Below are 26,595 nucleotides of genomic sequence, written 5' to 3'. Positions count from 1 at the left end.
AAGATCATAACATGTGGTCTCCTAGATGCTAGAAGATATGAACACATATTTCTAAAAAATTGCTTCGTCAACTGCTTCTGGAGATTAGCATTAGAACCTAAGAATACAATTTATAGCATTTTTAACTGTAAATAATTGCCTCCCATACCCCAGTAATAATGCTCATCATACTTTCACAAAAATGCAATTTTATGCCCCCCGGGTTCAGGTGTGTATAGTATTACACGTTGAATTTAGGTTGAATTTAGGATGATCAAGTAACTCTTATAATCTGAAACAGAAAAGAAAACCTCTCGAATATTTGTTTAAAATGGACAAAATAGTATTAAGAGTGTGTCGCGTCTCAAATTACAAGTAGAGATATAAAGTCAATGTAAAGCCATGTTTGCAACGGATTGGAAAGAATATTCAGATGTTTCTTTTATTTCAAAACAAAAGAACTGTTTCGATCCGGCCCGGATCGCAAAAAAAGTTGAAAAAACTCCAACTTTTTTTTCGATTCGTTTTGATCCAAACACGTGAACAATTGAACCGTTCACGTGAAGAAAATACGTGGCAACTGGGTCGAAGATAGTCCTTCGTTCCAATCCATACCGATCCGTACTTCCTGGTATTTGCTTTTTCTTAAGAAAAGTACAGTAGAATTCCCCTGCCTTTACTTTTTATAAAACGAATGGAATGGAAGAGAAAGCAAAAGGTGGACAAAATTTGATTGACAGCTGTCGTTTTTTGATTTTGATTGACGGATGAAATATTATTTGTATTGTTTTCATTTGCTAAACTTACGAACGTCTCGTTTGGGACTTGAACCGCCATGATAGAGACTCGGAGTCTACGATCAGTTCCAAAAAACTTGGCACAAAAGAGAAATTCCCCAGGAAATTTCATAACCACAAACAATTTGGAAGCGCTCTAAATTAGATTGGAATGCACTCTTGTTAAAGTGTTTTCCACGCACATTGTGCCCGTCTTTTGCCAGTTTGGTATAAAATGTTATGAATTGCGTGATTTTGCAGTGCGGCGATGGATCAAGGGATAGAGCGCTGGCTTTCGAAGCTGAAGGTCTCTCTTTGGTGGTGGCTCGAATCCCACTCGATTCGAAAATCAGACTGGTCGAAATTGATGGACAAATGATTGACAGGTATGAAAACTCTGTCAGCCAGTCAGAAAAGAGAAAGACAGGAGTAGAGATAAGGATCACATTTCGGAGTTTTGTATTTTACGTTTTCCAAAAAGAGAATTTATCGAATACCTAGTAATTTCGAATGTAAATTTCAATTTCAAAGTTTGTATATTCGTGTATTTTCAAAGGAAAATCTCAATTTCAACAATTTTCTCTGGGGAGAGGGGGTTCTAGGTTTGTGACGATGGTTCATTGGTATGTGCTACCTGACTTCTTGCACTTCGAATTTTGTGACCCTCAACGGGACTTTCAAGTAGTTTAGCTTTTTAAGGTGCATAAACTGATATTTTTCCCATGCATTATTTTCGCGATGTTTTGGGAGACAGTAATTAGATTTTGTAATTTCATGACCCTTAGCAGGATTTTAAAGATCAAAGAAAGGCACTTTTGAGGGGGGAGAGTATACATCCCATACCCTCCATTTGCTTTGGTAGCCCCGGGTATTTTCTAAGGGAAATAAGCGTCATTATATTCTTTGTATTTTCAAAGGGACATCTCAATTTCAAATTCCTTCTATTCTGAAGAAAATGAGCTTCATACATATTCTTTGTATTTTAAAAGGAAAAGTTCAATTTCAAATTTCTTAGTAATCTTTAAAGGAAATTTCCAATCTTTTTTACTTCCTTAGAAAAACATATTTCAAATTCTTTGCAACCTACCAACTATTTGGCTTTTTGATTGACAGCTGTCGTTTCTTAATTTTGATTGACAGATGAAATATTATTTGTATTGTTTTCATTTGCTAAACTAACGTGTCCCGGATGTAGTTTAGGTATAAACTATCCTAGTCTGAATCGCAGACCTCTACAAAACCGCAGGTAGTATAGAAGCACGAATTCGTTAGAGGATGCAAGCAGCCTAAAACTATCCCGGATGGGACTTTAACCGCTGAGATAGAGACTCGGAGTCAGTGCTCTATCCCCTCAGCTGGTCGTACGTTATTTTGAGAAACGAAACTTTCTCATTGGACTGGATCGGGGTGGATCTCAGTGGACAACGGAAACAGGGATATGGTAGCCAAGATTCTAAGCCAATAGTATTTAAAGATGTATACTACGAGGTGTTTCGCAAAAAAAGTATACTCAAAGGAGTAGACATACGAAAAAACTTTAAACTTATTCAACTTAAATTTTATATGATTTTGACCTGTGCTTTTCACGGTAAACTCAAATATTTGAAGCAATTCTAATTTTTGCCTTCTCGATTAGACTTTTTCAAGGGATCCCCATTTCATTCAAGCTCTCCCCCCCCCACTTGTTGCAATGTCCCTGTCCATTAGCAACCCGACAGTATGTGAAAATTAAATTCAAAAATAAATCATGAATCAAAAATAAATCATAAATCTTGAACAAAATTTTTCGAGTGATTTAGCCCTCGGTCCCATCCAGGCTCCTTATTTTTGTGACCTCGTCCCAATCATGATCGCTATTCCAAACTGGGTCCCATTCTGCGTCAAGTTTTAAATTTGACTTTAAACTACTTACTCGAAAGCACACAAGTTGCGCACGCCAAAGATAGAGAGGGCGAAGAGAACAGAAACGGGCGGACTTCTATAGATATACTTCCTATATAAAAGTATCTTATATATCTATAACAAATTAATATTTAAGTCTTATATAATCAGTCCTATTGTTATTTAAAAAAAACACATTTTTTCCCCTTTTTCCCATTCTTGATTTTAAATCGCTGAAAAAAATAGACTCTCCATCCTAGAAAAATAAAATCTTTGACCCTCTGTAAAACGTAAAAGGACCCCCTGGACAGCAAGTAATACGTAATACCCTCTGCACAAGGGCTTTCTGCTTTCTTCCCCTTGGACAAAACCACTTTTTATCCCCCTGGACAACACATGATTAACACCCTGAACAAGGACTTACCCCCTCTGGACAAATTCTTTTACCCCCTGGACAAACTTTTTTACCCCCTGGACAAAACCCTTCTTGGCCCCCCCTGGACAATATAGACATACTTAACTTTTTACACGACACGGATTTTATCTTTTCTCATCGATAGAAGCAGTGTATTTTCTTTTTTTGCTTTTGTATGATTTTCAAATGCCAATTTCAAAAAACTTTTGAAATACAATAAAAATCTTCCACTTAATGATATCTTTCCAACGAGAAGTTACGTTTTAGTAAAGCATTTTTTTCAAGAGTAATCATCTTGAAATGCACGAACAACTGCTTATTTTTTTGAAACAGACTTTAAATTCTATGGTTTGCTTAGGACGAGGAAGATATTTCATATGCTGAGGGTCTCAAAGTAAAGAATCCAGCATTTACTAAAAAGAGGCAAAAAGAGACAAAAATTTCATAAAGAACGATAAATTTCACCGTCCACATCTCCGTCCAGGATAGAGGGTCCACCTCTACATGTTATTGTGCAGGATTCTTTACAGGAGCACACTGGCTTATTTACTTTGTCATCTTTACTTAGTTTAGTGGTGCAAGTGTATTAACCTTATTAGTAGAAACCCTACGGAAATAAGAATAAATGACGTCACAGGAACTAAAAACACAAAACTATTACCGATGCAATAATATTCATATAACTATAAGGAATCTTGACTTAACTGTAACTCCAAACGGGTATGGTAAAATGGGTATGTTGCCATTCTCTCAAAGGGTCACGATTTTCCAAAATTTAATGGAAACTAATCAAAATTGACCAACATTTGCTGGAAATCGCCTAAAATTTTGGCAAAAATCTCTAAAAGGGTGCCAAAAATGTCAATTTCTTTTTCTCTGAAAGGGTCCGTTTTCGAATTTTGGCTCCGAAATACCCGTCACCTCGCAAACTTAGTACAGGGCCTTCAAAGCTGTCTTTTAAAAAATCACCCAACGATGTCTGCTAAAAGGACTACAAATTTAACATAGTATTGTAACTTTTTAAAAATACTGTTGTCTACAAATGATTGATTTTCTTCCAGGATTTTTTAGGACTTAAAATCTTTTCAACCTGTAATTTGGATGTACATTTATAATCTTATTTAGCGATTATTTAGCGATATAAAGGTTTCACTTATCAGAAAGGGCACCCAATAATTCCACTCTGTATAACACTATAATATAGTTTCGCATACTTTTTTGAAGCAAATATACATTTTTGGTTGAGCGTGCACTCTGAAGTCCGAGAAGTCATATCAGTGTCTAAATATGTAACTTCGACTTTGACAGTGAAAACAGCACCTTCTGCTGCGTGGAGTATAGAAACAGTGTGCCACTTTTTAGAAAATGAAGGTGGCAATGTTTTTTCAAAAATTTAGCCAGATGTCAATCAAACGAATCGAACGCCGAATCAATTGAACGCAATTGAACACAATCGAATAATTGCAATTCGATTATCGAACGCAATCCAATATTACCCTTGATTTATTTACCGTTCAATTAATCGATTACGTTCGTTTGATTAAATTGTATTAGATTTTATTCGCTCTCGCACGGTACGTAAGCGCTCGGCCGCCCACAAAAAGCTTTAATGGAGTGATCCAATTTAATTTAATCGCAATGAAACTCATCGAACATATCGTAATCGAACAAAACCGAAGATCAATCGAATGTAATTGGTTCTGATTACCCATGATTCATTTCGACCGTGAAATGGCCTATCAATCGATCCAATCTAACCTTATTCAAACGCATCGAATATTACGCTGGAATCGCTGGAATCGGCCGTTTGATTGAGCTTCAATTACGTTCGACAATCGATTCGCAATTATTTGATCACGTTCTATTACACGTTCGATTGTTTCGTTTGCGATTTTCGTCCGAAGTTGTTCGATTGACACCGTCTGGATTTAAGCTCTTGGCAAAATTTCCTAAAATACTTTCAAACATTATAAATTACAATGTCCATGGGGTAAAGATTACGTGTCCATGGGGTAAATATTGAGTGTCCACGGGGTAAAGATTACATGTCCATGGGGTAAATATTGAGTGTCCATGGGGTAATAATTGAATGTCCATGGGGTAAATATTGAGTGTCCATGGGGTAAATATTGAGTGTCCACGGGGTAAAGATTGAATGTCCATGGGGTAAATATTGAGTGTCCACGGGGTAAAGATTACGTGTCCATGGGGTAAATATTGAGTGTCCATGGGGTAATAATTGAATGTCCATGGGGTAAATATTGAGTGTCCATGGGGTAAAGATTGAATGTCCATGGGGTAAATATTGAGTGTCCACGGGGTAAAGGTTGAATGTCCATGGGGTAAATATTGAGTGTCCATGGGGTAAAGATTGAATGCCCAAGGGGTGACTGTCCAGGGGTTGAAACTAAAGAGTATCCAGGGCATTTATTTGTGTGGGTAGTGTTAATCAAGTGATAGTTTGAAGGACTCATTTATTTGAAGGAAAAAATAATTTATGTCTCTTTAAAGGCCAAGAGGGGTTGAGGATGTCTTGTCCATGGGGGGAAATACCGTTGTCCAGGGGGCAAAAATTTAGTATTTTCCATAGGGTAAACAGCATTGTCCAGGGGGCTAGATATAACATGTCCATGGGTAAAAATGCAAATGTCCATGGGGTAAATTTGCACTTTGTCCATGGGGTGAGCAAAAAAAACAATATATCCTCCACCCCCCATGTACGGATTTTTTCTGGAAGAGCCCAATTTAAGAAAAGTCAGGTTTAGGGGCCCAACCTCAAAGTCGGAACGTGGTTGCTTATAAAAGACGTGTCTCCTTTTCGGCGATTTATGTTTTTTTTTGACTCGTTGTCGGACAAAATTGTTGTCGGAATACTTACGCATTCGTCAAATCCAACGTCGGACATTTTTACTGTCGGACTAGAAAGTGTCGGACTACTGACGACCTCCCGTCTTTTCTATTATTTCCAAGGGGTTAGATGACAAAAGATCATCTACCAAGGAATGAATAATAATTTGTTCAAGGGGTGTAGAATTTCCTTTCCAGGGGACTTATGCAAATTTTGCTATTTTCCAGGGCGTATCTGTAAACTTTCAAATAGCTTTTCACCTGAAAGTTTGTCTAACCCCCTGTATGGATATTATATGGAAAAGCCAAAGTTCTCCTCTTTTTTCCTTCGTCATTTAAAACTGTCTAAAAATCAACAGCTGTTACTTTGACCCCCTCCCCCTCATCCCTTTCGAGAAAGCTGGTGTCTAAATAATATAGGGTCACCTTGGTAATCCTTAAAACTCTTAAGTTTTTTCTTCTCTATATAAACCTTAACTCCATAATCCAAAATTTCCTTAACTCAAACAAATCTTCTTTTTTTTCTCAGAGAACCAACCATTGTCTGTATCAAGACAGCCATGAAAAATTGCCGAAAGAAATACCCTAACTCAAAGGAAAATCGAAAGCAATGTCGAAAAGAAGAAAAGAACAAGTGTCAAGCAAATAATGACAATGAAGAAGAATTCTATGCATGTTGCCAGAATAAGATGAGTGTCTGTTTAAGAACCCAAGGAGCCAACGCCAGGATAGACCAAAGCCTGTTTGGAAGTGATATTACCATCCCAGTAGAATTTTGCTATACTGAGGGTGATTGCCATATAGTTTATGTGACATATCGATCATACACCATCGTTTGAAAATCATAAAACAGTGGATCCTCCATTATTCGAACCTGTGCTACTCAAATATCTCTTTAACAATGCCTTATAAACAAGTCTCCATATAACCCCATACTTCGAATAAGTTTATGCTCACTGTGGGCGTTCGAGTTATGGAGACTCCATTGTATTATTTCCAAAAGCTATACTGAGGATGATTGCAATATATTGTATGTGACCTATCAATCATACACCATCGTTTGAAAATCATAATTTTATTTCCAAAAAAACTTTGCCATAGTAATAAAGGGTGATTGTAATACACACGTGTCATATCAATAATATATTATATTAATTGTTGAATTATTTTAAGTGTTGTATTAGTACTTTTAAAGGTTTTGTTTTTAAAGAGTGATCTCGTTTGGCTTACACATCAATTTTAATTCACAAGTTTTTTCACATTCGATTGACACGGATGTAGAGCAAGATTGGTCAGAAAGAGGAAAACAAAAAACATTTTTTTGCAAATATAAGCATAATATAACAATAGGCAGACACTGTCCTGATATGAAATATGTGTCTGACATGAAACAGGAACACTTATGTAAAAATAAAACCTTAAACCAAGCTCTACATAAAACCCTGCAGCGGTTAAGTGTAATCTTATAGCAGACATTCATTCTGCTCATACTACGCTCTAGGCATATGGTCATGATCTGACTTGGTTGTTCAGTCAAAACAATCAAAGCCGCGTTTGTTTGTCTTTTGCTTAAAAACGAAAACGAAAGTGACTGGGTTCTAATGTTTATGTTTTTGATTGGCTTTTGATTTTGGTGCGATTGTTTAGCTTTAGCCAATGACCACGCTCAAAAGCTCGTTTAATGTTTATCACAAATCTGGATGAAAAAGATCAAAGCGGTGCACCAACCTTGGCAAGTTCTCTTACGGAGCCATGGCCTTTAGAGTGAATACATGCCAGCCCAGAATAATCAGAATCTGCTTGAACACAGAATATCTGAATATTAAATTTTTCCAGATACATCGCATGCGCACTGAGGTTTTAATGAAACAATAGAAACTTTCGAAACCTAAGCCAATCAGCTGTGTTTTAAACATTATTGGTCAGCCTAAGCTGAGCATTCAAATCCGTAAAATTCATTTCTTCTTCCATCATCATCATCATCATAAGACGGCAAAAAAAAAATCCGATTTCCCGATCTCACTTTGATTTCTAAACTTTCTTCCGATCAGGTTAACTTTTTGGGTACTTTTAGCGTGTGTTGTTTTTACAGATCATAATGTAGTTTCAAGATGGCGGATGTGAGATGTGATAAGTCAGTGTTGTACCAAAGTATTTCCAGTGTAAATCTGTTGCAAGCTTCAATCTCTGTCATTTATTTTTTTAACTCGGCAAATCAAACACATGATTTTCATCAAGGGGATTCTTTTTCTATATCCTTTGAAGGTTTAAAACCGTTTGCTCAAGTTTTTGTTTATGTTGAATTTTCTGAATAGTTTTTGCAATAAAAACATATTTTTCTTGTTTGCCTCTAGAGGAATTGATGGTGTTATAATGTTATTGGGATTTGATAAAGTTTACAAAAGTACAGCTACTGTATAAATTTGATATAAAGACTGGATGCAATCGTGCTTTTTTTGACTTGGGCGTGTTTGTGATAAAGGCGAATCGCAAAAAACTGTTTGGTTCCCGTCATTTCTACTTTAAAAAGTGGGAGTCGTTCGGCCGGTCAGTCGAAAATATTTTTCTGTTAAGAAGCAGCTATACATCTTGTTGAAAGGGAATTCGTGTGGACTGATCCGAATTTTAAAATTGAGAAACCGTGGATAAATTGCGGTGTTTTCGGTTTACTCTCCATTAGCATTCGGCTCTCTACTTCAATTTGAAAACTTTTAAACACAGTGCGTGCAGAGGTCGACAGTGGAAATCCAGCAAAGCAGCGGAAAAGCTTTCTGACTCTCCAGCTCGTAACCGTAAATCAGATGACGGGAACCAAATGATGACATCACATCTCCTATTAAAATTATGACAAATGGTCTTTGGAATTTGATCATTTATATTAATATTAATATATACAGTTCTTGTTGAAATTGATCAAACTATTTTTTACGCAGTTCCGGACGCAGATTGTGTTTTTCTAACCTTTTCTAACCTTGGCGCACATTTTGACTGAATGATGGAATGGAATGAATGGCGATAACAGTTTATAGATATCTCTTATCAGACTTGCCGAAAGCGGGCTGCCGTCAAGTTACACAACATGCTGTGCACACTCTCGTCACAACTTGCACAGCCATAACAAACAGATCAAACATTGTTTTAAAGTTTAAAAAACACTGCCAGTGCTTGGCACAGAAGAGAGGACTCCCAGTTGAAATTAATTGCTACACCGCTGCCCTGTTGAATTTGTTTATTATGGTTGTGTGTTTATTCCGCCAAGGTGGTAAATCAATCGCCCAAATTCATAGACCAATCAAAAGTGAGTTTAAAGCAAAACGGGGGAAAATGAGCTTCCCCGCATAGTTGTGAATTTTAAGTTTTGCTTTCGATTATCATTTGCGACCAGCAAAGTCTTCAAGATGGTTGTTTGCATGTTGTGTAACTTGACGGTTACTAAACTACAAAATTTATTTACCCAGACTGGCCATCCATATAGTACGTACACAGTGAAGGGGGAGAGGGGGTTCAGCAAAAGCGTACATCTATTGTTTAAACAAAGTCATTTCTATTGTTCTCTGCGTACAAGGGGGGAGGGGGTGTCAAATATTTGGAAAATCTTTGCGTACGTACTATATGGACAATGCTAAAGAGAAGTATACTTTGAGCTTCTCGTGGGGGGGGGGGGGGTTGGAGGAGCTCTCAGGCTTGTTTTACATAATTTTAAATCAAGTTATCAAATGTTTCACATTTTGTACATTATTCAACATATTTAGTCTACTCTGTTTCAGTGCATCTCTTACATCTGTTAACCCACTTATTAAAGCTATCTAGCTAAGCTCTATTGGCTGACCTTCCAGCCTCGGCTGGTTTATTTTATTTGAAATCTCTATTGATAAACTTTTTTTGTTAGAAAATTTTACTATGTTTAATCCTACTAAAAATCCTGATGGGGTCACTAGTGGCCGCCTATAGCAGTGCCTATAGACCAAGAGTAAGGCCTAAAAGCCTGGAGCTGGTCTATTATGCAGACCAGTGAATTATTCAATCATGATCAAAAAGCGAGTAAAACAAACCAATGTATAAACACAAATTGTTCAGTTATAAAACTTAAAGGTCCACAGATCAGAGATCTTTATACAGTATATGCTTTACTATACAAGTTTTTTTATAAAAAACATCCAAAATTTCTGATGCCTCGTTATACTTTAAACTTTTTGAATTTCAATAGTTTTTCAAATGTTCATATTTTCACCATTATGTGCCTATTTTTGTGCGATTTCTTAAGAAAATGGGTGTTCTTAAAACATATTTTTGCGTGATATTTCAGGTTGTTTCGTCTATTTCCAAAAAACAAAAAGGGGGTCTTAGTAAAGCTGATTTTATTCCTGTGTATGTGACATATTAACATATCATATTATTTGGATTATTTTACCAAGTGTTTCAAGTACTTTACTCCAAGGCCCAGGGGATGGGGGTGTACTTAAGCAAAATGGGTGGCAGGTATGTGCGAGCCATAAGGGTCCCATTTTTTACAGCCTCGAAAGTCTCTCAAAGGAGTACAAGAAAAAGAAAAGAAAATTGAGTCTCGGTAAAGTAAGGGTCCAAAAATTACGAAATTTAAAATTTCCTCTCTCAAAGAGTCGTGATTTTCCAAAATTAGGACAAAAATCGAATGAAAATCGATAAAAAATTTGAGAAAAGTCTCTCTAAGGGCCCAAAAAATGCCATTTTTTCCTCTCTCTAAGGGTCTTTTTTCGATTTTTGGCTCGGACACACCCGTTACCTCATAAACCTAGTACCCCCCGGCTCCAAGGTCCACATAGCTATGCATGCGAAATGAATGTTATAATTCAGGATTACTTTTGTAGGAAGAAACGACGTACACATTTTCTTTTTTTATAAGAACAAACTATATAAGAACATAAGGCTTTGATTAAGAACAAGTTAAGAACATTTTAAGGCTTTGTGGACTCTGAAACACCCTATTTGTAAGGAAATTTACAAGAATACTCAGAAAATGGTGAAAATAAGAACATGTTAAGAATATGTTTAGGCTTAAAACTAAAAAAGTTAAGAACATCCGAAAGCTTCGAAAATTTTGAATATTCTTATTAAAAAAAAACGTGTATACTTGTTAGGGAGATTTACCCAGATTACATTTTTTTCCTGTTTTCGAATGTGATTTTAATGTGGTATTTCAATGGCAACTCAAGTCTCTGTTATCTAAACTTAACAAGAATTTTTAGGCTAGGAGTGCCATGAAAGGGCGGTGACAAGAAGTGTGAGACCCCCTTCTATACAATATATTTGTTCATGGGACAAGAAGCAAATGAGGAAAATTTCTAAAATTTATGCTCTAAATAGTATTGATTATTAACTTCTCTATGATTCAAATATTTCTGGATAAAAAAATATTGGTTTGAGGATAAATCCAAGAGTGAGCAAACCTCTTTTTTTCTATATATAATAGGATGAGTAGTGAATTTGGTTAGTTTATTTCTGGCTGCCAAAGGTGAAGGGTTGAAAGGTGACCCCCTTTCAGAACCCCCTTGGATTTTTTGGACTACCCTGAATCAAAAACAAAGATATGGGGAATGAAGTAAGGTCAAACGTCTATCTCATTGTTGCAACTATATTCCTGGCAACTTCTGTCTGTGTTTGCTTTAGTTCAATCGAAGAACATTGTTACAATGAAGGCAGGTCTCCACTTTCGTGCGACATGAGCAAAAACTTTTTGACGTTTTTGTAAGGTCATTGGTCGGTTGAAAAAATGAAGCAACTCCATTGGTAGAAATTGACGTAATGGATGAAAAAAGTAGAAGTTCCTTCAACTTTTTTTTTGTTCGAGCGAAACTTTTTTATGATGTAATCCTTTTTCTGGCAAAAAAGGTTAAGAAAAAAACTGTCGCCCATTTCGACCAGCCTTCTTACTTACACAAAGAAAGTTTGTAAAGAGAAACATTCCAAATCAAGAAAACAACGAAAGTAATGCCAAAAAGAAGAGAAGCAAAAATGTGAGGAGAATACTGGTCCAGTTCAAAGCTTTCAGAGTCGAAGCGGAAGTTCTACCAATGTTGTAAAGACCAGATAGGACCTTGTTTAACATCTGCAGATAAAAAATTTAACAGGGATGCTCAAAATGTTGTCCAAAATGAAGTCACAGTCCCAGTAAAATTACTAAATATACTGAAGATAATTGCCATATATTGTATGTAACAATGTATCAATCATACACCATCATTTGAAAATCATGATTTTATTTTCAAAAGAACTTTGCTATAGTAAGGTTAATTGTAATTGTAATGTACAACACCCCTGTGCCACAGCTCCACTGGAAAATCTGGCAAAAATTTGGTCCCGGTGGGAAATTACCCTGGAATTTCAGCCCCACTGGGAAATTGACTTTGATTTCATCCCCACTCTAAAATCAATGTCTTAAAACCATCTCCAATGGATTTTTTAACTTTGAAACAATTAAATTTCTATCCTCATTGAAATTTCAATAGAGATTTTTATCCCCACTGAAGTAAAAAGTTTCACCGGGGCTGTGAGACAGGGGTGTTGTACAGTGTGTCCCAAAAACCGGACAAATTTCTATATAAAGTAATATCCTCAAAACTGATTATCTAAACTGAAAAAAAATTGAAAAATTGAAATAAGATAAGCTTTTCATTCAATAGATATTCAATTGCCAAGATGATTGAATAGGTTTTTGAGATTTAACAACATCAGTAACAAAGTGCTCTAAACCAAGGTAGAAAACTTTGAAAACTTTATCAATTTTTTGAAGAAAAATAAATTTTGAAGTTTTTGAGATTGAAATATAAGCATATAAGTCTAAAATAATGAGGATTTTACTATATATAAAAATATGTCTACTTTCTTAGGGAACACTGTATGACATTTATGAACATACACCATTGTTTGAATTATTTTTATGATTTTAAAAAGAATTTTTCTAAAGTAAGGGTGGTTTAGTGTTTATACTAAAAATGGGGGTGGAGGTACCTTAGATAAATTTTCCTGAAAGTCAGGGTTAGTACCCTGTGATATTACGCCCCTGGTTTATCCAAAGAAAATATCTCTATTTAAAAAAAAAAGAAAATTGTCATTTCTCTCACTACTCTTAGGTGCCAAATAAACAGGGGGGTTCGAATAAACGGGGAGGGGGGGGTTGGAAAATTTTCGAAATTTTAATAAACGGGGGGGATCTAATTGCCGGGGGGTTGGAAATTGTACTTCTGAAAACCCCAAAATAAGGTAAATATAGGCTAAAATCAGGCTTTTTGGAGCAAAATAACGGGACTTCTTTTTGCCAACTGACAATATTCTTAAAAATTATTAAACGGGGGGGCCCTAATAAGGTCGGGGGGGTTGGAAAATTTTCGAAAAATTAACAAGCGGGGGGGGGGCCGTTTATTTGGCACCTAAGAGTAACTTGTTACCAGAGGTAACAATTTGGCAAACCAGCAATTTGACGCGGGGGGCCGGGTGGCCGGGCAAGCAGGCGAAAAATAAACGAAATTAACCCGAAAAACATTTCGATTTTTTCAAATTTGCTACATTTTTGCAACTTTTCAAACGATTCGAACGTTCTACGGCCAAAATCACTAAGTTAACTTTACATTTACGAATTTGTTTTTTAACATGGTAAGTGCTACCAACCAGAGGAAATCGGGAAATAGGTGGGAAAGTCAGTAATCGACAAGAAAGTAAACAAAACATTTATATTTAACCAAGTTCCCAATAATAACTAAGTCTCAATACCATTGAGAGAATTTATCCATCATAAATAATCTATTTCCATAATCGTTATGCAGTAAAATCAAAACAAACCTTATAGCGTGAGAAGGAAACAGCGAAATGATGAGATAATTTTAGTTAGCCAATTTGCTAAGGCATTAGAATTTTGAGAGTAACTAACCTTCATCATCAGCTTTTATTCTTTAAGGCTAAATCAATCAATCAACTGTCAATCAGAATAATATCAGAAATATATTTGAAAAGGTTGAGGATTGTTTTCTCAAAAGAAAATCAATTTGAACAGGGGGGTCAGGATCCAGATACCAAACCCAGGGCCGGGGGGTGGTGTCAATTTTTTTTTTAATTTCAAAAAGTCAAGTTGGTATTGATACCAAAATGAGGGGGTGGGTCCCCCTTTTTTGAAAATTAGGGAATCTTTAAGTTGGTATCGATACCAAAAGGAGGGGGTGGGTCTCCCTTTTTTAATTCTTGCTGAATTTGAAATTGGTATCTGACTTAAAATGTTGTATAATGTAAGTATAAAAACTTATTTGAATCTACACTATACCCTGATTTCATATAAAAGCATTCTTCATTCTAGAATTTAAATTGAATTTTTATTTAACTTTCGCTGCTCTCAATCCTTTCTATCAACCAAAATTCATTCAAAACTAGAGTTGAACAAACTGAATCAAGTCTTAGCAGATCTTAGGACTTTTTTAGTTGTGATAAAATTTTTCTGTATATACATAACGTTCATCATAAAGGCTATGTTTAATACAAAGACTCTAGCAGCCAATTCAATTGACTTCAAAATATGCCATTTTTGCCCTGATTGCCAATTATGTTGCATTCGATTGACAAAAATTTGGCAAATGTGGCAAAATTTGAGCGCCATAAATGCCAAATAAAAAAGATGTGGTGAATCTGGCATTCTTGGCATTTTTGGAACTTACCTCCATACTGCTCGATACAAAACACTGTTCCCACGAGAACTGTGTTCTTTTCGCTCCAATTTTGCCACTTTTGCCAAAGATTCTGAAAAATAGAAGACCTTCCAATGCTAAAGCAAAACAATGCCGATCGGCAATTTGATTGGTTAAAAAAACCGCCCGGGCGTATAAACACTTCGTGCTCTACAATTACAAACGCCAACAAAAACTGCTGACGAAGCATCACAAAACGGAAATCATAATGGCGGCGTAGCGATGTACAAATTTGCCATGAAGCTATGATCTTTTGACATTGAAATTGTGGATTTGGCAAAGTATGGCAAATTTTGAAGTCAATCGAATTGGCTGTAGGCATGCCTAATACAATGAGTTTTTATCTAGTCTAGTTTTATGATACATTTTATTGATACATTTTGCTAATTTAGTTCAAGAAACTTAATTTGCATTGTGTTAGAATGAGAAAAACTTTTCATTTTCAGGAGTCTAAAGTGTGGTATTTGCATAAGTCGAACGTGCGCAACGCACTGGACTCAACTTCAGTGTCAAATTATTCATAGGCCCAATTGTAGACCCCCAGATATTCACCCAATGAACAAGTGTGCCAAATATCAGCAAAATCCGACAATTTTTGAAGTCTCCAGACTGCCCAAAAGTTTTAGCCTCGTTTTGGCGAAAAACTTGTCCCCAGGCCCCAAAAATCAAAATTTTTGAAAAATGAAAAAATCCCCCAGATATTCACCTAAGGAACAAGTGTATAAAATTTCAGCCAAATCGAACAATTTTTGAAGTCTCCAGGCTGCCCCAAAGTTTTAGCCTCGTTTTGGCAAAAAACTCATCCCCAGGCCCCAAAAAATTAAAAAAGCACCCCTAGATATCCACCCAAGGAGCAAGTGTGCCAAATTTCAGCCAAATCCAAGCATTTTTGAAGTCTTCAGGCTGCCCTAAAGTTTTTGTGACAGACAGACACACACACAGACATTGTCAGATTGTAGCTCAACTGAAGTTGAGAATATAAGTGATTAATAAGAGGAATGTTCTTTGAATAAAAACATCCACAGATTTTGTTTAAGGTCCCTTGTATGCAGTATCCTATGCATATAACTTCTTGCATTTTTACTGAATGCCAATTTAGGGGGGGTCCCCCTTTTTCAGAAAAATTGAGATTTTAGAGTTCGTATTGATACCAATTTAGGGGGTGGGTCCCCCCTTTTTCAGAAAATCAGGATTTTCATGTTGGTATCAATACCAATTTAGGGGGGTGGGTCCCCCCTTTTTTAGAAAATTGGGGTTTTCAAGTTGGTATTGATACCAATTTAGGGGGTGGTGGTGTCTACTACTTTCAAATCTCGAAAAGTCAGGTTTTTGGGCTCTGGGTTGGTATCCTGGACCCTGACCCCCCTTGAACACTATTGCAGCATGAAGACTGGCGTTGACATACTCAACTCTTGATTTTTCAATGGAGCCATCCCCCTCCCTGGCCAAAATTCTTCGAAAAGTACAATAGCTGTCTTACTCTTATTACTTAAGTTTTTGAAAATGTTAATTTCATTAAAAAGCGCCGGGTTATTTTTTCATGAATCCCTTTAGAAGTTTTGCGGCGCATTTTTTTGCTTGAGAGTCAAGTAAACGATATAGCGCTTTCGTAGCATTAATCTTTGATATGCATTTTGGCGGGACGCTAGTTAGTGTGACTAACTATTAATTAGCACATATCGTAATTATATCGCGGATAACTTGCTCCGCCAGAGCACCGGAACGTTCCAGAGCAGACCGATCACCGAGAATCGTGCCCCAGAACACCAGAAGTGCTAGTCTTCGATCGAAGGGTTGTCAAGAAAGTGATTGATTGAATACTCATAATTTTTTTAAATTTCAGTACGGTACTCAAAATTCGAATGTTAGTTGGTTAATGTGGTTATTCAATAAAAAATATGACATCCTGACTAGCAAAAATAAAAACAATGAAAAGGGGAGCAAGAAAAGGAGAAAAAAAACTTACAATTGTACGCCATGGTAGACTTCTTTGAGAAGTGTCATACTGCTTCAAAATATTCTTGCGAAAGAAGTTAATTTCTTTAGAGTCAAAACGATGCCCCATAAATACCAAAGTCTTGATTCAGGATGATCTATCTGGTTTTGGTAGCGTAGTGTTGTGAACTGTCGAAAGATTCAAAGATTTTGCTTTCCGTGCCTTTCCTGTCAGTCTGGAGGTTTTCGCGCCGTTTTCCCATGTGATCATGTCTTTGGTTACCATCTTTAGCTTCTCTTGCTCCACAAATTTCTGATAAATTCCATGCCCGCCCACCAATGTTTTTCCGCCCATAGAAACTTACCGCCTTTTTACCGCCTGCCAGTTATTTTGCAGAACGAAAGTGAAGCAAAAGCGACTCGGCGACAACTTAAATTAAAGCAATACTGTGAAAGCTTTAAAGGATTCTTTTTAATGGTGGTGTCGTCTTGTTCCAGCCACTATGGTTAGTAAATTGTTTCTTTTACGCTTCATTATCTACTGATATCTTTTGAATCTTAACTTTTCATGGTAAGAATGATACTGAACTACTGAAGTTTGACCCTTACTGAAATCCTTGGTTTGGACATTTTAGTTGGAATTAGTTACTGTGTTTGTGAAAGTCGCTCTGATTGTATTGACGACTGGTTTTGAAATCACTTTCAAAATTCCTGATCACAATGAATCCATACTACTTGTACAGTTATATAAAACAGTCGGAAACGGGTTGTATACTGTGTATATACCTCATGGAAAGATTATCATCAAAATACACAATCCCAACTTCAACGCAGTTTTATCGTACATGCAAGATGATGACGATGTACTGACTTGGACCTACTTCATTCGAATGCATTTAACTGTTCAAAATTTTTGAATCAAAATCAAAATTTTTAGTGTGTGATGGAAGACCAAGGTTTTTGTATGAAGTTTGTAAAGGATTATGGTTAATATTACTTGATATTATGGATTAAAGCTTCCAGAATGCAACAATACTGGTTACATTTTTCAAAGTCTTGTTACGGACGGACAGGGAATGTGCTAAGCTTTTTAGTACAATTCAATTTGAGTGCCCTATTATTGATTATTTTTACATTGACACGTATGCAGCCAGGCATGACTTTTCATTATGAAATCTCAAATTTCACCATCTATCAACGAAAGCGATTTGTATGCTACAGTTTCTCCATAGTAGGATAGAGATATTGAATGCGTAGGTGGATTCACTTGGACAATCTGTTTTAATGACATTGATAAGCTGTGACTCAGTTCAACAGAGCTTTTCCTAAAGAACACTTCAAAGAGTGACAACTCTGGGGGATAATACCCTTCTTAATCATCAAACCAGGAAGTCAAGACTAAAGCAAAAGGCGACTATCTAAAATATGTTCCGTTCGCGTCGCCCGACCGACTCACCTTCAAAACATAAATCCCGAGTCGGACAAGTCAGAAAAATGTCAGAAAATTTTTTTGATAGCTAAGCACTTCTTTGAATCATCATTCGCTACAAGTTTTTATTTACTTAACCCACATCGAGTCCCGTTTGAGTTTTTTCATGTTTTTTTATTGAAATTTTCAAGTCGAAATTCGGCGAAGCGGTAGGGCCAATACCCCCGAGAGCCGAAAGTAAGGTCCGCTTTTAAGGTTCACACATGCGCGCGCACATTTAATTTGGCAAATCAAAGATGGCAACAAGAGATTTCGTTGATTGCCGAATTGATTCTTTGGGATTTCCTAGATTTAAAAAACCCGACAAAATTTACTACCGACCAACCGACTGGATTTGAAGATGTTTTATGACGCGAACAGAACATATTTTAGATTGTCGCCAAAGAACTAAGTAATCAAGAAAAACTTAAACATATTACTTTGGACAAATCTTTGATAGAATTTTCTCAACTTCAGTTGAGTTAGAATCTGAGAATGTGTGTGTGTGTGTCTGTCTGTCTGTGTGTGTGTATGTCCCAAAACTTTGGGGCAGCCTGGAGACTTCAAAAATTGTTTGATTTGGCTGAAATTTGGCACACTTGTTCCTTGGGTGAATATCTGGGGGCGTTTTTTTCATTTTTCAAAATTATTGATTTTTGGGGCCTGGGGACGAGTTTTCGCCAAAACGAGGCTAAAACTTTGGGGCAGCCTGGAGACTTCAAAAATTTTTCGATTTGGCTGAAATTTTGCACACTTGTTCCTTGGGTTAATATCTGGGGGTGTTTTTTTCATTTTTCAAACAGGGCCCGCGCCACGATTTTGAAAGTGAGGGGGCCAAGAAAAATATAGTGACTAAGGAGGCGACGGGCCGGAAAATTTTCGATTTTGACTTGTCTTATTTAGCTAAAACAGCTTCCTTTTTGTTCTGATTTTCTGAAAGAAAACTGTTAAGTTGGTTTGTTTAAAACAAAATAGTTATAATTAGACTTATTTAAGTGTCCATCTGTCCCCTCTTAGAAAGGTTCTAAGGTTTTTATTGGCACGCGCACAGAAAAGGAAAAAATAATTAGGTGAAGAGAATTTTTTTTTCGCTTTGCAAAAAAGTGGAGGGGCCATGGCCCCCCCGGTGGCGCGGGCCCTGTCAAAAGTTTTGATTTTTGGGGCCTGGGGACGAGTTTTTCGCCAAAACGAGGCTAAAATTTTGGGGCAGCCTGGAGACTTCAAAAATTGTTCGATCTGGCTGAAATTTTGCACACTTGTTCCTTGGGTGAATATCTGGTGGTGTTTTTTTTCATTTTTTGAAAATTTTAATTTTTGGGGCCTGGGGACGAGTTTTTCGCCAAAACGAGGCTAAAACTTTGGGGCAGCCTGGAGACTTCAAAAATTGTTTGATTTGGCTAAAATTTTGCACACTTGTTCCTTGGGTGAATATCTGGGGGTGCTTTTTGCATTTTTCAAAAATTTAGATTTTTGGGGCCTGGGGACGAGTTTTTTGCCAAAACGAGGCTAAAGCTTTGAAGCAGCCTACAGGCCTCCAAAATGTTCGGCTTTGGTTGAAATTTGGCACACTTGTTCATTGGGTAAATATCTGGGGGTCTACAATTGGGCCTATGAATAATTTGAAGCCACTGAAGTTGAGCCCAGTGCGTTGCGCACGTTCGACTATTTATTAATCAATCTTTGTTTTCTATTTCATTTCAGACTAAGGGAACATCCTCGTTTGGAAAAAGACACAACAAAACACACACTTTGTGTGTAAGGTGTGGACGTTCTGCATATCACATCCAAAAGAAAGTATGTGGTGCTTGTGGGTTCCCATCCGCTAGAAAGAGAACATGTGAGTCCTTTTCCTACTTTGATCGTTTTTAATCTTTCATCTATAAGTACAAGAAATAAACCATTAAAAATATATATACATTTTGTTGTGAGAATGAAAACGCTTGCATGTTTTTGGGTTGCTCTCTGACCAATGATTACCACATACCTACATTGTATGATAAATATGATTTTCCTTTTAATGAAATGAGGTCAAGAGACAGCAAAAAGTTTCTCTTTTGAAAATAAAAACAGTTTGCTACGAAATATTAAAAACTTGTTGTAATTTCCTCATCTTTGTTTTTTATCTCAGTGAGGTGTTGTCTAGCTGAAAGGCGAGGGGAATTTGATGATCTGTTTACCGTCGCGTTGCAAAAAATATTTGATGTGGCAAAATTTCATTATTCAACCTGGTGCTTCCCATCTCTAACAAAGTTAAATTCCACTGTGAAACCGAGCTGCTTTCACTTTCAGAATCAAAATGACTTGCGCGAATATTCAAACACATTCTGCGAATTTCTAAAACGCCCTTGTAGCCGCCCACTGCTTTAAAAAATGCCTGCCCCATTTGCGGACGTGATTGGAACCACGTTTTTTACTCGAGGCACACATTTTGTTAGCAAAGATGTTATTTTTGATTCACTTTGAGTGTTTTGGATAGCTTGGCACAGGAAAAGAAGAAAATAATGAGTTTTTGAGAAATAATGAACTTTTTTGAGTGGCGGCTCAAGAGCATGTGGGCGGTCGATGATAAACAGAACATTTAATTCCCCTCGCCAAAGTCTGAATTATACACGCTTAGTTTAAGTATCTAGATTTTGAGATAATTCATTTTTAAGGTGGGTAAATATGCTGAAGTACTGCTGACTTAGCAAAAAGTATCAATAACTTTAAATATTTAAACCAAAATATCTTGAGATCTAGACATTGAAAGTTAACAACTCGTACTATTTTTGGATACTAATTCAGGTCTATCCAGCTGTTAGAATGATTCTTTCTTGCAGTTACTCCTTGACACTATGTGGAGTAACTGCAATTTTGGACATTTTCTACAGACACCACCACCCTTGCAGTTATTCCATAGTGTACTAACTGATTTTACCCTCAAAATTGGTGTATACCACCCCCACTGAATTCCTCATTTTTGATACCATTTTATTGGGTACGTCTCATTAACGACCGTTCAAGAGTTAAATATCTCAATCATTTTCCAAGTTTTTTTATTAAAATATCTTTCATGACCTTGATTGAAGAAAAAAATTTATGATTTTTTTTTGACTTTTGAAAAAAATGTTTTGAATTTTTTTGCTTCCGGAATTTTTAAAAACCTAAAATTTTAAGTGAAAAATTGAAAAATGTGCTCACTTAGTACACCATATCCTACCAAAATCGACAATTTTGGGCTTAGGCACCACCCATGTTGCAGTTAGTCCACTGGTGGAGTAACTGTTTTCCCAAATTTAGGTTTATATACCACCACGATAGTAATTGTCATAGTGTTTATATAATAACTGCATGACCCCCCCCCCCCCCCTGTTCCATGGCACCAACTGATTGCAATATCTACCTTTCACGCTGAATCTATTGGTTGCACCAGATATTTGATTTTCAGAAAAAACTGTTTATAAAGGGAAGACTCTTGATAAGTTCTATTGATTAACTGAAAATCGATCCACTTGAAAACAGCTGGAGATTCAAAGGACATGTTTTTTTTGTTAATCCTAAATTAGGAGCATAAAAATAATAATATGAGAAATTTGCCCTCATCCAAGGGGTGCCCTACAATAACCTGTTTTAAGGCCTTTTCTGAACCTCTGAAACATGAATACTGTACTCAACTTTTTTGGAAAACCCATCCTGAAATATTTATTTACTTTATAAACAACTCCTTTTTTCAGGTCAGGGCTGGGGTTGCTGGGTATGCAAATCAGGGCTATGCTCAAATTATCTAAAAAGCTTTTACTTAACCAATTAGTGAAAAATTTCAGCTTGAGCACAACCCTGGACATCGACGTACATTGTACGGTGGGGTGTATGGCAGATTTCAAGTTAACCTATTTTAACCACCGTTCAGAGCTTTGTGGTCCCACCATAGTCATTATAAAAAACACTGGTCTGGAAGGCTTTCTTTTTGCACCTACCTCCGGGTACATTAACCCATGTTCGTCCGTCCGTTCGTTTGTCTGTTACCAGCTTTTCTTGAGATTGGCTCATTACTTTTTTCTGTTTTTTGGCACAATGATGCAAAATGATGATTCCTAAAAAGTGACGGAGCCAGATTTTGAGAAAAAAATTTTCTGGCCAAAAATTCCAGAAATGTGCCGGAAAAATAGGTTTTTTGACACTTTCTCGAGATTTTTTGCTCAAAGATGTGTATTAACAATGCCCAATACAGGCATGATAATGGCAGAGTCCAATTTTTGAGAAAAAATTTTTCCGGCTGAAATCACCGTTTTTCTGGATTTTCATTGGACTTCTTCCTTATAATTTGTTGTTTTTTCATTCAAAAACATTATTTATAGCAATGCCCACCATCAAGCATGTTTCAATTTTCAATAAAATTGATTTTTGAAGCCAGAACTGTTTAAAAATCGCCGGAACAACCTATTTTCGCCAGAAAGACAGTATTTCTTGAATTTCTCCAGCTGTACTTTATATTTATGTATGAAATTTTGCACACTGATGCAATATGACAATATAGTCAGGTAGAATTGCATAACTACCCAGACAAAAATGGTGTAGAGATGAAATTTTGCACAGAGGTCCAGGAACATGTAAAGAATCACCAAAAAAAAGCCCCACCCCCATGATGGATTTATTGCATATGCATATATTTTCTGACTGATTATTTTCATTTTTGGACCTACCCTGGTGGAGTGGAGGTCCTATAAATTCACCTCTGTCCGTTCGTCCGTCTGTCCGTTCGTTAGCAGCTTTTCTCGAGATTGAATCATAGGAATCATTTGATTTTTGGTACAAAGGTGCAAAACGGTGGTGGCCAAAATGTGACGGAGCCCAATTTTCGAAAAAAAAAATTTTACAGCTAAAAACGGGTTTATTGGACTTTGTGAAAAATTGTATCATTAATTTTTTCTTATTTTTGCATGAAAGTAGGGTACCATCATAGGTAAAAAATGGCTCAAACAGATTTTTGCAAAAAAAATTATTTGGCTAAAAAAACGCATGTTAATCTATAAGAATCACTATTAATAAGCATACATCAATGTTCTGAGTCAAATTACTCAATTTCTTTATGAGATAGATATTTTTTTTGCTCATGTGGGCTTACTTTTGAAGAATATGTGTGTTTAGACATGAAATTTTGGTTGCTTGGTGTGTTTTTATAGAAAAACTGGCCAAGTTCGATATTTTTTTATAAGCACATTATCAATAGATGATATCGGCTTAACCGAATTCTCCCGGAATGATTACCCATGATGCATTGCGCAAAAAAATTCACGGACGATAACCTTAACCCTAACAATGCATCATGGGTAATCATTCAGAGAATTCGGAAAGCCGATATCGTCTTTACTTAGGTATTAGCTTTTCTCGAGATTGGCACTTTCATTCTTTATGATTTTTTGCACAAAGATGCATAACTATAAACCCTCGAATGTGACTGAGCCCGATTTTCGAAAAAAATGTATTTGAGCCAATTTGGGCCAAAAAAACGGCTAAAAAAAGGGTTTTTGGACATTGTGAAATATGGGATCGTTGTTTTTTTCTGATTTTTTGCATGAAAGTAGGTAAAAGATGGGTCAAGCAGATTTTTGTAAAAAAACTTTTCACTATTAATAAGCATACATCAATGTTCTTAGCCAAATTACTCAATTTTTTGATGAGATGGATGTCTTTTTATGCTCACGAAGTTTTGAACATGAAAGAATATTTCAAGAGCATGAAATTTTGGTTTCTAAACGTTTTTTTTATAAGAAACAAACGACTAATTTTAATAAATCGTCACTATTTGTGTTCTGAATGATTGTTTAACGTTCATGCTCACGTAGATATCAATTATATATGTGTTAAATGCATAACCAGGTAGGTCCATAAAAGTATCACTTGTTCTTCTCGCATTGCTATCTAACTTTCATCATCAGGTAGCTCCATTCAGCATGTTGTTAAAAGATGGAGCTTACGTACCAAAATCGATTTATTTTGCAAAATTCGTGAATTCGCTTATTTGCGAAAGTTTAAAGACAAAGTACGGTGGTGCTTTCCAGGAAGCTTAAATACCACCGTACACACCATTGAACTTTGCATTTTTTGCTCATGGTCGGACTTATCAAAAATCTTCTCACTAGGAAAAACTTTCTTTGAAACATCGAGTTTGACCACGAAACTTGTCTTTCGCGAGGTCGAATTTCCACAGTACAAGTTGTACCGTGGTAATTTGATGTCCGGTTGGGAAAATGTACGGTGTTTTCAAACCTTTAGATCCAGCACCACCGGCAGTGTACGGCGGTGTCCAGGGTTGTGCTTGAGCACTTGGTGGGTAATAGAAAATGTGTGACAAATATGAAAAATTCTAATTTTCTTAAAATTTCTGTGTCCTGATTTGCGAGTAGTATAATATTGTTTTAAATCAAGGACCTTAAATATAGCACAAGTGAATGCTGAGAAAATGCTTAAAGGTAGTGTGCGTACACTTTCGAAACAGATTTAAATTTTGAGTTTATATTGAATAGAGAAGAATGGGTTTCCTTATAAAACATTTTTCTTTCGTTTCAGACAACTGGGCTGACAAAGCCAAAAGGCGAAAGACCACTGGTACTGGCCGTATGCGACACTTGAAGAACATCTATCGCCGATTCCGCAATGGATTCCAAGAAGGACAAGCCAAATCCAAGAGGAAGACTGCTGCTCAATAAATCGTTCATAAAAAAATAAGAAAATCAGACACCACAAAAAAATGTTTATTTTATTCTATTACAAATCTGTTTACTAGGTTATTCCATGGTTATTCAGCACAGTACCCGGTTATTCGAAGTGAGAAGGCGTTCACCTTTGATCTGCTCACCCAAGCAAAAACACTTGGTTATTCGAAGCTATTTCTTTCCCCTTGGGCCAATTATAGTTTACATCACTGAGTTATTCGAATCTTTTCCGTTGGGAGATTATCGAGTGAGAACAGAATTTTTGCGATTATTACTTTTTTTCTGTAAAAACTCAGGTTTTTAAACAATAGCTATTTAAACTCCTCAAGTGATTTTTTCAAAAGTTCAATATTCTCTTTGTGTCCACAATGCCTTAGCCTAGTTAACTAAGCCCGTATTCACAAGGCTAGGATACATGGCTTATGCAATATAGCGTTTTCGGCGCTTTAAGATTTTTTATATTTACGGATTTTAAGTTTGCCTTGGAATACTTACAGTATTTAATCACAACTTACCCATCAGATTTGTCCTGGTGACTGAATCAAACTAGCTTAGATTTCTAGGCTAACCTCACTATTGATAAGATGAATGAACTGAATACGGGATCGATTGTACGAGCCTATGGATCCTATAGGTTTCAAATTGTATTGTTTGAAATTGAGGGAACAAGTGGATTTAGTTTAGTAGAAATTGAGTGAGCAAGTGGATTTAGTTTTTTGCAAAAAGGGATATGGATTTCCGGATCTCCAGACACAAAAATGATACTTTAAAAAAATTACCGAATATTGAATAAAATCTGAACCAAATAACCGGTCAAGCTGAAATTTCATCCACATAAATGAATAACCTGTTGGACCTAAATGAACTTGATAGTTAGGGGGGATGGGGATTTTCCACCCCCCCCCCCCCCCAGACCAGAGATGGCCTAAATTATTCGGGTCTGTAATATACAGACGAATTACGCAATCCTTATTTTTTGCAAACGATCAGTGATCAAAAGATGAGAATTCACTTCGAATGACTTCAACCAATCAAATTTCGTATTTTCACTAGCCTAATACATTTTTCGTCCGTCGTCGTGATTATCCTTGTATGCTTAACCTCACTAATTACACTGGGTAAAGGCCTGTTTCCATCGATCGCGCGAGCGTGCACGCTAGGCCAAAATTCTTGAAATAGATTTGGCCGCACACTCCGCGCGATTAATGTTTGATTTCCATCAAGAAAGAGGTTGACTCGAACACAATGTGGGTTGCCCTACCGTGCACGCTCGCGCGATCGATGGAAACAGGCCTTAACTGATCGTTACTCGCTATTATACGCTATAATTATTCTCGCTAAAATTTCTATGATTAAAGTACAACTCAATTTCTTACTCTAATTGTTTATTGAAGGTTTCGCAAAGTTTTTAAGGTTACAATTCTATCAGACGTGTGAGCTTTCTAAAGCGTCTTTTCCGTAACAGAATCACTACAGGTAGCTTTCCCAAGTTGAACCGGGAAACTCTTAACACTCACATCTCATCAATTTATATTCATATCTCAAAAACTTTTTAAGGCCCTGAAAATTTGTGATTTTTGGGGGGTCTTCAAAATCAAAAAAGACTTATACCACGTGATAGAGCTCTTCAAACGGAGCAAAAAATGTATTATATCAAAGTCTCAACTTTTTTAGATCAAAAGTTATAGACGATTTTATGGTCAAAATTGATTGAAAACAGGGAATTTCCCCACAATCTGCATAATTTATGCAATATTATAGCACTTTTTTACCACAAAAACGCCCATAACTTTTGATTAAGAAAAGTTGAGACTTTGATATAATACATTTTTTTGCTCAGTTTGAAGAGCTCTATCACGTGGTATAGGTCTTTTTTGATTTTGAAGACCCC

At 36.4% G+C, this 26,595-nt stretch overlaps 2 protein-coding genes across 2 annotated transcripts in view; one reads left to right on the top strand and one right to left on the bottom strand.

The window, feature by feature from the left end:
- Positions 1-16,790, bottom strand: part of LOC136805600 (adenine DNA glycosylase-like) — a 45,078-nt gene extending 28,288 nt beyond the window's left edge. Inside the window, exon 1 of the mRNA XM_067062166.1 lies at positions 16,573-16,790. Within this exon, the coding sequence (XP_066918267.1) occupies positions 16,573-16,671 (99 nt within the window). The 5' untranslated portion in view covers positions 16,672-16,790. The remainder of the gene's footprint in view (positions 1-16,572) is intronic.
- Positions 16,791-16,953: 163 nt separating this feature from the next.
- Positions 16,954-24,760, top strand: LOC136805601 (large ribosomal subunit protein eL37A-like). Its single transcript, XM_067062168.1, has 3 exons — positions 16,954-17,047; positions 19,711-19,846; positions 24,559-24,760. The coding sequence occupies exons 1-3, from the start codon at positions 17,045-17,047 to the stop codon at positions 24,696-24,698; spliced, it is 279 nt and encodes a 92-aa protein (XP_066918269.1). The 5' UTR covers positions 16,954-17,044; the 3' UTR covers positions 24,699-24,760.
- Positions 24,761-26,595: the final 1,835 nt, after the last annotated feature.

Source organism: Clytia hemisphaerica, unplaced genomic scaffold, assembly GCF_902728285.1.
Source record: "Clytia hemisphaerica strain Z4C2 unplaced genomic scaffold, Clytia hemisphaerica genome assembly, whole genome shotgun sequence".
Lineage (NCBI taxonomy): Eukaryota > Metazoa > Cnidaria > Hydrozoa > Leptothecata > Clytiidae > Clytia > Clytia hemisphaerica.
This window is presented reverse-complemented; position numbering and strand designations above follow the sequence as displayed.